The sequence below is a fragment of the Saccopteryx bilineata genome, chromosome 3 (assembly GCF_036850765.1).
Source record: "Saccopteryx bilineata isolate mSacBil1 chromosome 3, mSacBil1_pri_phased_curated, whole genome shotgun sequence".
Taxonomy (NCBI): domain Eukaryota; kingdom Metazoa; phylum Chordata; class Mammalia; order Chiroptera; family Emballonuridae; genus Saccopteryx; species Saccopteryx bilineata.
Window position 1 is genome coordinate 291,078,638 of NC_089492.1, and position 12,060 is coordinate 291,090,697.

The 12,060-nt window shown below is 54.3% G+C and overlaps 1 protein-coding gene across 2 annotated transcripts in view; it reads left to right on the forward strand.

The window, feature by feature from the left end:
- Positions 1 to 11,170, forward strand: part of CEP104 (centrosomal protein 104) — a 38,311-nt gene extending 27,141 nt beyond the window's left edge. For both annotated transcript variants that reach the window (XM_066270626.1, XM_066270624.1), the window contains 7 exons: positions 3,120 to 3,156; positions 3,372 to 3,438; positions 3,842 to 3,950; positions 5,455 to 5,593; positions 5,715 to 5,782; positions 8,293 to 8,377; positions 9,110 to 11,170. In XM_066270626.1, coding sequence (XP_066126723.1) covers positions 3,120 to 3,156; positions 3,372 to 3,438; positions 3,842 to 3,950; positions 5,455 to 5,593; positions 5,715 to 5,782; positions 8,293 to 8,377; positions 9,110 to 9,225 — 621 coding nt within the window. In that variant the 3' untranslated portion in view covers positions 9,226 to 11,170. The remainder of the gene's footprint in view (positions 1 to 3,119; positions 3,157 to 3,371; positions 3,439 to 3,841; positions 3,951 to 5,454; positions 5,594 to 5,714; positions 5,783 to 8,292; positions 8,378 to 9,109) is intronic.
- The last annotated feature ends 890 nt before the right edge of the window (positions 11,171 to 12,060 follow it).

Below are 12,060 nucleotides of genomic sequence, written 5' to 3' on the forward strand. Positions count from 1 at the left end.
GGCTCAGGTGGGGCTAGAGTCCAGGTGGGCCAGGCTCAGGTGGGGCTAGAGTCCAGGTGGGCCAGGCTCAGGTGGGGCTAGAGTCCAGGTGGACCGGGTTCAGGTGAGCTGGGTTCAGGTGAGCTGGGTTCAGGTGGGCTGGGTTCAGGTGGGCTGGGTTCAGGTGGGCTGGGTTCAGACGGGCTGGGTTCAGGTGGGCTGGGTTCAGACAGGCTGGGTTCAGGTAGGGCTGGGTTCAGGTGGGCTGGGTTCAGGTGGGGCCAGGGTTCAGGTGGGCCAGATTCACATGGGGCCAGGGGCAGGTGGACCAGGTTCAGGTGGGGCTTCAGTCACCTGGGGTCTACAGGGTTCTACCATGGGCTTTGCGTTAGAACCCTGTGACCATGGACTTCATTATGGAAACACACAGCACACTGTGTTTGCTCTTCACAGCATTATTGAAATGGGTACTTAATTCCTGATTGGTTGTTAAACTCTTTTGGGGTTAAATGGACAGCATCTTCCTTAGCTCATGTGCATGCTGTTCGTGTTCCCTGGGGGGTGGGGTGAGCTGCTGCGAATGCTGAGCGCAAACTCTGGGCGCAGAGGGACCCCATCCTGTCTGCAGCTCCCCAGGCTCTATCAGAGGCTGTTGGGAAAAGGAACTTGAACCTAAGCATCTGATTTCCGTGCGTTAAAAAGGCAAGGTCTTGGGCAAATGGTCGACATTGGGAAGCTCTAAGTCTTGCGCCTATAGGAGACATGTAGGCAGTGGGATCAAACTGCTCGGCTCCTGGGATTTATATTAGCTTCATGCCACTGATTTTTGTTACTAAGCCTGTAAGGAGTATAATGCTGGTGCCGAAGCCAGGCAGGTCCACGTTGCATTCTGGCAGATGGTAGGGAAACTGCGGGGCTGGAAAGTGTTGGGCCACTCTGTTTAATGAGTCTCGCAATGGCTGATGAGCACACAGGTGGGGGAAACTGCTTCTCCGGCAAAGAAATGGCAAAATGGCCCCTTATAGTGGCAGGCAGGCAATCTGCAACCCGCCATGCCCCTGAGCCCAAGCACCCATAGCCTTCCATAGGCCATACACACGTGCAGCCACGTTCACGCACCGATCAGGAGAAGCACTTGCAGCCGGGAACCAGCAAGCAAGCCTAGCACAGCTGCTTCCAACAAGGAGGAAAATTAAATGTAAAGAAAGAAAGCAGAGGGATGGGCACTGCTGCAGGGACCTCAGGCTACACGTGGAGGTAGGGGGAACTGCCTGGTAAGTGGTCCAGCCGCTTCCTCTTCACAAAGAAGGACTAGATGAGAATGAGGACGAGAAGACGGCTGAATGTATCTGAGTGCCTGTGGCAGAGAGGTGCACACCACCTCCCCTAATGCTGGCATGTCGGGATGGCCGTAGAAAGGGAGAAGGCTCCCTTCAGGAATGGGGACAGAGGAGCAAGGAGCTCCTGGGACCAGCTGGGGGCAGTGCCTTCTGCCCACACAGTGGGATTCAGAACTGAGACCTTCAGGTGCCGTCAGACTGTCCCACTAACCCGCTGTCGCAGGTCCATACCGGCATGGCCCATCCGCCCGCTGGTGAACCTGCCACTGGGGCCTCCCTTTTCTGTGCAGTGTGCTCAGTGTGCCTGCGCACTGGAGGGGGGCTTGCTTGCGGAGAACGTGGCAGGAGGCCCCAGTCGGGTCACCACCCGTTGCTGCCAGGAGACACTGAAGTTCTTCATTTAGTCACAAGTTGTGTGCTGGGCACACAGGGGACACAGCAGTAAACTGACAGATGGGAACCCCCACCCTTGTGCCTTTCCTGTCCGGCAGTGGAGACTGTCAACCACTGTCAACACAGGTGCTGGGGAAGGGCGTGACAGTGTGGTCTGTGCTGGGGGGACGGTGCCAGGGGAGGGCGGCACCCAGAACTGTGCGGCCCAGCCTGGAGGACGGAGGACGAACAGCAGGGGTGCCGGAGTGGCGGGGCATATGGAGCCACATGGACATGGGCAATGAGTGGGAGTGTTGCCTGGGAAGCAGAGGAGGGTTCGTGCAGAAGGAAGTCCCCACACTGCGGCGTGAATGCGCACTCAGCCTTGGTTTGGAGCCAGGCCGGGGCACCTCCAGAGTGCGGGTGGTGAGGAGCGGGGGTGCAGCCGGGCGGACAGGGTTTACTGGCACGTCTGACAGGGGCCCTGCAGGTGAGTGAGAGGAGGGGTACCCAGTCTGCCAGGTGTTGAGGCCTGTGGGACTGAACTGCCGAGGACACTGACCACAACAGAGCCCACTGAGGGGCAGGGGTGGGACAAGCGGAGACCATCCCATGAAGTGAGGTTAAAGGTGGCTGGAGACTCCAGTAGAGACGCTGAGGGAGCGCAGGGTCAGCAGGGGGGCTCACGCTGGGGTTGCAGAGAGGACCCCGCGCCCGGCTGGGGGGAGGGCACAGGGGCTGCAGAGAGGACCTGTAGGGAAAACAGCTGGGCTAGGCTTGCTCACTTGTTTTCCGCTGCAACTGCTTTGCATGATTAGTACTTGAGCACGTGGCAGAGAGCCTATGTAAGACTTGTGGGTAGGTTTCTGCGGGGTTGGTTCTCCTGGTTGCTTGTCTGCTTCTGGAGAAGCGGTTTTCCTTGCCTGCTCACTTGCCTGCCTCTGCACGAATACAAGTGGGGATGGCCCAACACCCTTTGGCTCTGCGGTTCTTCTGTGGTCTGGCTGAATCCAGTGTGAACCTGCTTAGCCTTGACCGGCATTACAGGACCCCAGGCCTGGGCTGGGGGGCCATGGGGAAGAGGCAGGCAGCAGAGGGGGTCTGGGTCCCGGGAAGGAGTTGGTGGGAAGCTGGAGGAAGGGAGGCTCAGGCCACCCCGGGAGCTAGGCCTATAAGGACGTCGGGGAGGAGGGCTGCGGCACGTGTGCTGCTGAGAGCCCCTTGGGAGGGGGATGCTGGTGACGGGTGAGCAACGTGGAGGGGTGGTGGCCTTGACCAAGATTGGTTTCCGTGGAGTCCACGACAAGACCCCGGAGGGAGGGAGACCAGGAACTAGGGAACAGGTGCTAACACTTTCGGGATGAAAACGTTCTGGATGGACGTGCGCCCTGCAGCCATTTGTCCTGACCCCCTGGTTCTGTGTCTTAGGAAAAGGAAGGCGAGGCCACGGCAGCAGAGTGTCCGGGTACGTAGTGAACGCATGTGGTGAAAGCACACACACAGCCCGTCTGCCCCCTGCTGCACTCGGGCCGCTGCGAGCCTGTCCACCGGTATTAACGTGCATGTTTTTAAATACATTTCACATTAAATGTTACTAAAAAAACAACAACTGATGACCAAAACTTTGAAAATAGTTTCCACAAAGGGTTACTTAAATTGCTTCCTCTTGGACTTCCCCAGAAACATGCGGAAGGAGAGCAGCTGCAGCCAGTTCTCCCGAGGTTCCCGAGAACCACTGTCTGGACAAGTGAGTAGAGCAGCTCTGTCCCAACGGGGGTGTGGACGCGTCTGCCCTTCCAGTGGTCTCTGCAGTGGGGACACCACGTCTGACGCGGTCAGGGAGGAGGCGCCCGTCTGGATGCGCAGGAGCTAGCCCAGAGCAGCAGGGCAGCAGCAGTGTGTCCCCCCAGGAAGGTGAGGGCGCATTGCCCCGCCTCTGCTCCTGATGGACACTACGTGTCCTTTCTGCTTGATTATTCCGACGAAGTTAGACTTTGAAGGTCTCTTAAGCAAAGTTCGATACACCTGCGTGGTATCAGAGGCACCGTCCAAACTGCCTGAAGCCCTGCCCCAAGGCCCTGTCCCAACGCCCCGCAGACGCAGCCCCACAGCCAGCCTGCGCCATCAGGCTCTACTCTCCTTTGTTTCAGTCTGTGCATCTTCTGCGGGGAAAGGAGCGCGTCCTTCACGGAGGAAGGCCTGGACCTTCACTACTGGAAGCAGTGTCTCATGCTGACGAGATGCTACCACTGCAGACAGGTCAGGCGGCTGCGGCCGGCCCGCAGCTCTGCAAATACCCCCGGCCCCAGCCTCCGCAGGGGACAGGCTGGGGGAGTAGTGGGACGCCTGGCACCCTCTCTGTTGGGGTTGCTTCTCTTCTCCTGACGCAGCACGTATCCATAAACGCATACCTGTCACAAGTGTACAGCTCGAGATGTCACAGAATAGACACCCCGGGGTCACTACCACTCAGACTGGGTACCTGTAAAGTCCAGTCGCAGAGTCTTGATTTCTGACAGTTTTTATCTGAGTTTCATATAAACCTAATCAGATACCGTATGTAATTACAGTATTGTGTCATAGTTCCTTGCTCTATCACAGTTTACCCACCCAGGCTGGGGGGAGTAGTGGGACGCCTGGCACCCTCTCTGTTGGGGTTGCTTCTGTTGGGCATACTCAGGGCGTGGGGACCTGCTGCTGGTCCCCGGACCTCTGCGCTGTCTTCACCTGCCACCCCACCAATGTGGGTGGGACCCCTGGCTGCCCTCTCGCCCGTCTCCAAGTCCGTGCCGATCTCTTTCACTGACCTGTTACTCAATATTCCCAGTGTGCCCGTGCCACTTGCATCTGTGCATTGGGCCGTCCCCAGCAGGTCTGCTCTTTTCGCTGTCTCTTTTTATTTAAAATTTTTATTTTTAACTTATTCTGTTGACATAGTTTCAAGTGTCCCACTCAATATAACATTCTCTACCCCCTGTATTGTGTCCCCCAAGCCCCAGTCTATGTGTCTTTTCGCGGACAGAAGCCTTGCATTTGAATGTGGTCTACCTTGTGTCAATCTCTTATAGCTAATGCTTTTTGCATCCTGTTTAAAAATCTTCTCCTACCCCAGTCTTCATCCCTTGTCTGATGCAGGGGAACTTTCTGACAAAGGAGGAGGACTCTAAGGAGGATGCTCTCTGCCCCTGTGGGGCTCTGTCCATCTTGCACTAGAGCCCCAGGCCCTGTGGCTGGCAGTGCCCACTCCTGGACCCAGCGTGCATGCTGGCTCTCGGCAAGGTGTACAGGTCTGCAGCATGGAGCTCTAAGGCATACATGGGCCTCCTTCCAAAGCTGTCAGCAGGGTGGGCACACCTGTGACGTGCTTTGTGACCCTATGTCTGTGCACATTCTCGCAAGCAGCTGGGAGCCGGCCTTGGGAGCTCTGAGCTGTTCTCCCCTAACACAAATGTCACCCTAGAAGTAACAGTGGCTTCCCCCATGCCAGCCCTTAGCAGCAATCTTGATACTAAGGTCGGGTGACCATGTCCTTAATGCTAAGGATGCTGAGAAGGGCATGGGCTCTTCAACCAAGTAAATAAGTGACCGCAGGAGCTCAGTGGGGCAGGTGCCAGAGGAACCGGCACGCATGCCGAGCTCCACCTTGTACAATGGAGGCTCAGTGACTACAGCACCGGGCCAGTGCCAGACAGTGCCGGCTGGCCTGGGCAGGGCGTGCGTCGGCGTTCCCAGCAGCGTGCTTTGTTCCGTGTTTCGGATCCAGGTGGTTGAGATATCCAGCTTGACGGAGCACCTGCTGACAGAGTGTGACAAAAAGGATGCATTTGGAAAGTGTCACCGCTGCAGCGAGGCTGTTTTGAAAGAGGAGCTGCCTAGACATATCAAAGTGAAGGACTGTAACCGTGAGTGCCTCCTCGGGTGCCATGTCCCTAGCTCGCCCTGGGGAAGGGCTATCCCTGCTTCTCTGCCCCTCGCCCAAGTTCCACAGGAGTAACCACATCGTGTCTCCCGACACCATTTCAGCTGCCAAGCCAGAGAAGCTGGCGAGCCGGTGCCCGCTGTGCCACGAGAACTTTGCCCCTGGGGAGGAGGTGAGGCCCCGCCACACCCTGCATACCTGTCACCCGCCCCCCCCCACCACGTGCTCCCTCCCACGTCCTGTGGCAGCACCTCCAGACAGCACGTCCCCCCCCCCCCGTGCAGATGTCCACTGCAGAGCACTAAAATGTGACTGTGGAGCCAAAGGGGTGTCAGGTCCACGCTCTGCGGTGGTGGCGGGGCCGTGACCTCACAGGGTCAGAGCACGTCTTCCCCTGGCCCCAGAGGCCACACGTCAAGACTGGTTGCACATTTAACTCACGTGATAAGGTACTTTTTGTCCCATAGGGCTTTCTGTGGTGATGGCTGATTGTCCCCTTGGTGTCAGTTAACGTGTCCCTGCGTCCTGTGTCCCCCACGAGCTGCAGGGCGGGCAGTAGCCTGTGCAGGTGCAGGTTTGGCATGGTCAGGTTCTACTTCCTGTGGCCACTGTTTCTGTGAGGAGCTCATGACAGGTGCAAGGTTACAAGTGCTGACTCCCGGGCCCACGTCACCAGCTCTGGGGACTGCGACATCCAGATGTCCAGTCCTGCCGCTGCTTCTCCATCACCAGCTGGACTGGCTCTTGGCAGAAACTCTCCCCCTGTGTCCTCGGGCCGCCTGGGCTCGGCTTCTGCTGGAAGAACAGAAACGTGTCCTCCTCGCCTTGTTTGCTGGTTTTCAGATAGCAACCTGGGCCCTTGTTTGGGCAGCTCCCTTGTTCCGTTTTGTTTTGTTGGGAGTGTCTTTGTGAACTCATCATGGGCTGGAACCACCGGCCCTGTCACTGTGGCCTCCATCCTTAGTGATGCTCTTCCCACAGGCTCTGACGTTGCTAGGAACCCAAAGGGCTCAGAGCTCCCTGGCCATCTGGGGCCCAGTGCCAGGGTCAGCCTGTCCTTCACAGAGGCCAGTTCCCCTCAGTGGGGAGTCGTACTTCGGAGCCACTACAGGGGTCTCAGAACCTACTCTGGGTTAGCCAATGCTCCAGCCCTCTCCAGGACAGACCAGGGAAGCATTCAGATACGTGCTGTGTGCTCAGTTGATACATTCTGATCCCGAATCTGAGCTGCATAGGTTTTCTTTAACCTCTTCCTTCCAAGAATCCAGGTCTCAAAGCCCTGGAGACGGCAGCATCAGAATACCCCAAATTATTCATTGCTTTCCCCCGTTGGCAGGTAGGACAGGCTCAGGAGAGCAGGGCCAGGACCTGACCGTGCAGTGACAGCAAAGGGTCACATTTGTGCCTAGGCCTTTGTCTTTACTGCATGCCCACTGGTGCCATAAAGTCACACAGCTGTTCCTGCATCACTGCCACCAGCTGTAAGCACCCTTGGTTCACTGCTTCATGTCCTGGGCAACATTTGAGTGCTTTGTAAAATTCAGTTCCATAGATAAAAAGCCTGGATGGTTCATCTGTGCTTCAAGCGCACTCAGAGAAGGCAGACGGCTGCTGTCCCTGCCCTTCCTAGAGGACAGTTTCCACAGTTCTCCATTTTTGTTTTTTATTGATTGATTTTAGAGAAAGGGGAAGTGGAGAAGAGAGAGAGGGAGAGAGACACATCGATTTGTTGTTCCGCTTATTATGCATTCGTTGGTTGATTCTTGTATGTGCCCTGACGGGGGATCGAACTGGCAACCTTGGCGTATCAGAATGACACTAACCAACTGAGCTACCCAGCCAGGGCTTGCCTTTTTTTTAATGGCAGCAGCCCTTACATGCACACACATGTTCTCTGTTTATTTTTAGAATTTAGGAGCCTTTGTGTTTTTGTTGTAACTGTTACCTTTACACCTGTCCCTCACACACCACCCAGTCCCCTCCTTGTGATGACGGGTCTCCTCCTCTGAGCAGTGCAGACATTGGTTACAGCCTCCCCTTCTTCCTCGCCTGTGGTCCCACACGCGATGACTTCTTACGGCGGCTACAAGGCAGTCAGCAGGCGCTCTCTGTGTTTGCGTCTCTGCTGCGCAACAGTGCCCACCTGCCGAGCGGCTGAACTCCCAGTGAGAACCTCACAGTTTCTGTGGTCAGGAGTGTGGACATGACCTGCCTGGGTCCTCTGCTCGGGGCCCCGCAGTCGGTGGCCAGGTGTCAAGAGCCGCATTCTCACCTGTGGTCTCACTGGGGAAAATGCTCTGCGGAGCTCCTTCCAGGGGCTGGCTGCTCCGTGTGGCTCTCATCACAGGGCTGAGCCCCTTGTGCTTGCTGCTGTCAGGCACGGGCCACCCCGCCTCACCCTGGGACTCCCTGAGCTGTGTTTCCTACCTGCACACCCTCACGTGACCAGTTCTGTGTTGGGGTGGGGGTTGAGAGCAGAGCTGCTGTCTGTGGAGAGGGGAGGGCTGGGAAGGCAGGCTGTCCTGTGAGAGACAGCGGAGCCCGCAGGCGCAGTCAGCACGGAGCGTGCAGAGGTGCCCCCCCAGACACCAGCCAGTGTGGCTGCCTCTGGCTGCATCTCCCACCTCAGGCGTCCTGGCCTGTGATGGGTCTCCGGGCTGATAACCGCCTCTCTCGTTTCAGGCATGGAAAGCTCACCTGATGGGCCCCGCAGGCTGCACGATGAACCTGCGCAGGACACATGTGCTGCACAAGGCCCCGTCGCAGGGTGAGCACTCACGGCGCCCCAACCAAAGGGGCCTCCGCCAGCGGCACCCCGTCCTCACGCTGGTTCCTCAGGGAGGGGCTTAGGTCAGGCTCGGAATGCTTGACGAGGAGGGGATGTATTTCATTAGAAACCTTTCTGACTGGAGGCCTGGCCTGCACCCTGTTTTAGGGCTGTGAGAAAGGCGAGGGCCACGAGCAGGAGGGTGGGCATGAGGAGCAGGTGTGTGCACATCTGTGCCAGGCGCTGGGCTGGGGGAGTGTGCACGTCTGTGCTGGGTGCTGGCTGAGGGCTGCACACGCCAGCCTGTGACAAGGACAAGGGCTGCCTGAGGTCACTTGGCCAGGAAGTGGAGCTGTAGACCCATGTTGCTTGCTGCCTCCATTTCCAGAGCTGACTCTTTGGAGCTAAAAGTAAGGTACTGGCTCGGGTCTCTCTCCTTGGACCCTCAGTCGGCGTTGCCTCTGAGCTCTCATCCTTTTGTCACCTGTGCACCTGGGTCTGCAGCTGGCTACCTAAGAACTGCATGGCTGCTATCCTCTGCCGACCCCGCCACAGTCGGGCTGGCTCCAACAGATGGGTGACAGCCGTGTCACAGCCCCCAGGCTCTGTCCCGCCCCCAGTGTTTGCTGACGCGGGCCACTGCACTAGCACTGTGGCTCTGTGCTCCAATTCATGCATTAGTCTCCTTTCTAATGTGTTGCCTGTCCTTACATGTCTGTGTGTCCACTGCAGGTAAAGGCCCAGCCGTAGCCAAGTCGGGGGCCTCAGGGCCGAAGGCGGGAAGCAAGATCCCCACCCCAAAGGGGGGTCTGAGTAAAAGCTCTGGCAGGACATACACCAAGCGGTGACATGACAGACCTCTGTCTCCTTGAGTGGCACCCAGCAAGTGTCCTCATCATGCACATTTCCCCTGAAAGCCATCTTTGGGCGGGGGGTGGCCCCATGTTCCCCACCCCATGTCCTCTGGCACTGTGTGTGGGGCCGACTGCCTCAGCAGCCTCCCAAGTGGCACCTGATCTCCGTGTGGCAGTCGGTCGGGGCTCTGACTTCGTCAGGGCTCTATAGTGACCAAGTAACCATGTTGTCGTTAGAGAATCCAACATGGTTGCCCAGGAAGCTCACCGGAGACGGGCTGGGTCAGGTCAGTGTGTCGAAGGGGGTCCCCCAACACGGCACCCTCTCCTCCATGTTGCAGTGATTTCAGGCAGACGTCACTATAAATCTTGGCGTGTAGTCTGTGTCCGTCGGTAGACGGCACAGGGCTATGTCTCCCTGGCAGGTGACAGGCAAGGGTGAGCGCGAGCTGCTCTAGGCCGTGTCTCCGGAGCCTGTGTTGTCCTCTGTGAGAAGAAATAAAGCTTAAAACCAGGAGTCACTGAGAACTGGTCCCCTCTAGCACTCATGTCTGGTTTTGGCCTGTCCCCACGTCCCTCTCAAAACCGTGTTGGAATTGGAACTGCAAGGTCACTCCTCTCAAACACTCCATATACTGCTTAAAACCAAAGCATCCCTTACAGTGATGAAACCAAACCTCAAACTCCCGTCTCCTGACCAGGCCCCCCAGCAATGGAAGTGGCTCGGCATGCCTCACCTGCAGGTAGCCGTGCGGAAAGCTGGTGTCCGTCTGGAACCTCCCGGTGCAGGCCTGCATACCCCAGGTGCCCAATCCACGCAACACCCACAGGAGCTGGCCCCCGCCATCCCATTCTGAGATCGGGGGTCCGCTGTCCTCTACCCCTCAAGAGTTACAGGGCCAGCTGTCAGAATGCAGCTAGACCTGCGTGGAATTGCTGGGATTTCTACTGCACAGGGTGTAAATATTTTTAATTCCTACTCTGTGGGACCAGAATGCATATAAGCTAATAGCTGTCTACACAGTGTGCTGCTCCCTGGCCACGTTAACCGTAAATTAGCCCTAATCAGTCGTTATATTTGGTAATTAATACCTTCTCATATGATTGACTAGAAATACTGAGCAAGACTGACCCACAGAATTAGCTTTAAAAAAAAAACTGCACTAAAAGTAACGAGCATGGAGCGGCCGTGTGAACTTCACTAGACCAGGCAGGACCAAGTGCCCAGATAATTATAAAATAGCCCTCTTGGGCTTTAAGAAGGTGGTGGTCCTTTTCTAATCCATTTCTGAAGTACAGCTAAAACACTTTTTTAAACAGAATAATAATGAGAAAAGTTAACCAAGAAATTATTCCTTTCTCTCTAATCAAAACTTTAAAGAAATGTTTCTTATATATTGTAACTTGAAAATATTTGTAAAAATATTTAGTTTTTAGTGACTGACAAAATCGGGTGCATTTAAAACGGGTTCATCCAGCCGGTTACAGAAGAATCATGTTTTTCTGGTTAAATGATCTGTGGCCACGATCAGTGGCTGCTCAAAGCTTTACAAACTGATATACATACTATTAAGGGAGCAAGACTACAGGATAAAAATCTGAAAGGACCCTTGCAAGCTCTGTTGGCCATTCATAAGTATCTGAATTTGGAAGAGAAATAATTGAGTTTTTATTCATGAATATGTTGTGGGGTTTTAACAATATTTCTATTTCATATTTCAGAATATTCTATCTAATTTAAAAGTTGTATCTATAAATGGGCATTAGAATACAAATGCAAAAAAATCCTTTCAATGAAAATTTGCAATTTTTAATGTTTTAACATAGTTTTCTATTTGTCTTGATTTCAAGTACCAGAATTATAAAATATCTGAGTAATATATTTTTGTTGTCTCAGGACTTAATTCATTTTGAGTTTATAGTATTCATATAATAAAAATGTCACTAAATGTTTGTCACCTTTATTTCAAGATTAGAGTTAAAAGCGACTTGTAGGATGCATTTCCCTCTGCAAGCCTGCAGGTGTGGCTGGGTAGACCCCCCCAGAGAGCAGACTCCGTCTGCTGACTGGGGACTGTGATAAGTTGCCAGGAGACTCTGGTCCTAAATAAGTTATTTGTCATATGTAATAGAAAATTATTGACCAATTTTACCTGTGGAGTTAAGTCAGAAGTTCTGTAAATGCTCTAATTGTGCCCATGAGGACTGTAATCTGGAGTCTACATGTGAGTTTTCCCATGTAAAAGAGGGTATTACTTTTCAAATAAGGAAAAATGCACTTTCTCTGTAGATTTGTAGAATGGTTTTAAGCTTTTGTCAGCTTAAATTTATAATTGTTTCTATTTTAAGTTATAATGTGTTTTCTTTTAAAGAGTAGGTACTGAAACTTAGGACATCAGTTTAAAACAGCAAAACTTCAAATGCTTTATCCTACCTAGGTCACGGGGTGGGGGCAGGTGTGTGCTGCAAAGGATATAAGTGTCACATGCTGCATAATGACCTCTCCATCGTGACTGGTGGAAGGTGGTCCCAGAAGGCTGTGATGGATGGTGACGAGCACATTCCTGTCTCTATGACAGCCTAGCCGTGGTGCTAGAGCACAAGGCATTCCACATGTTTGTGGAGACGCTGGTGTAAAAACATACCCACTGCCTCCCACTTGGTAATGACAGTAAGTGACTATGTTAATTGGCTTATGTGTTTGCTATACTTTTATTATTTTTTTGAAAATGTACTGTCCTTTTGGAGAGAGAGAAACAGGAATGTTGGGCTGCTCCTGTTATGTGCCCTGACCAGGGAATCGAACTAGCAACCTTTACACTCCAGGAC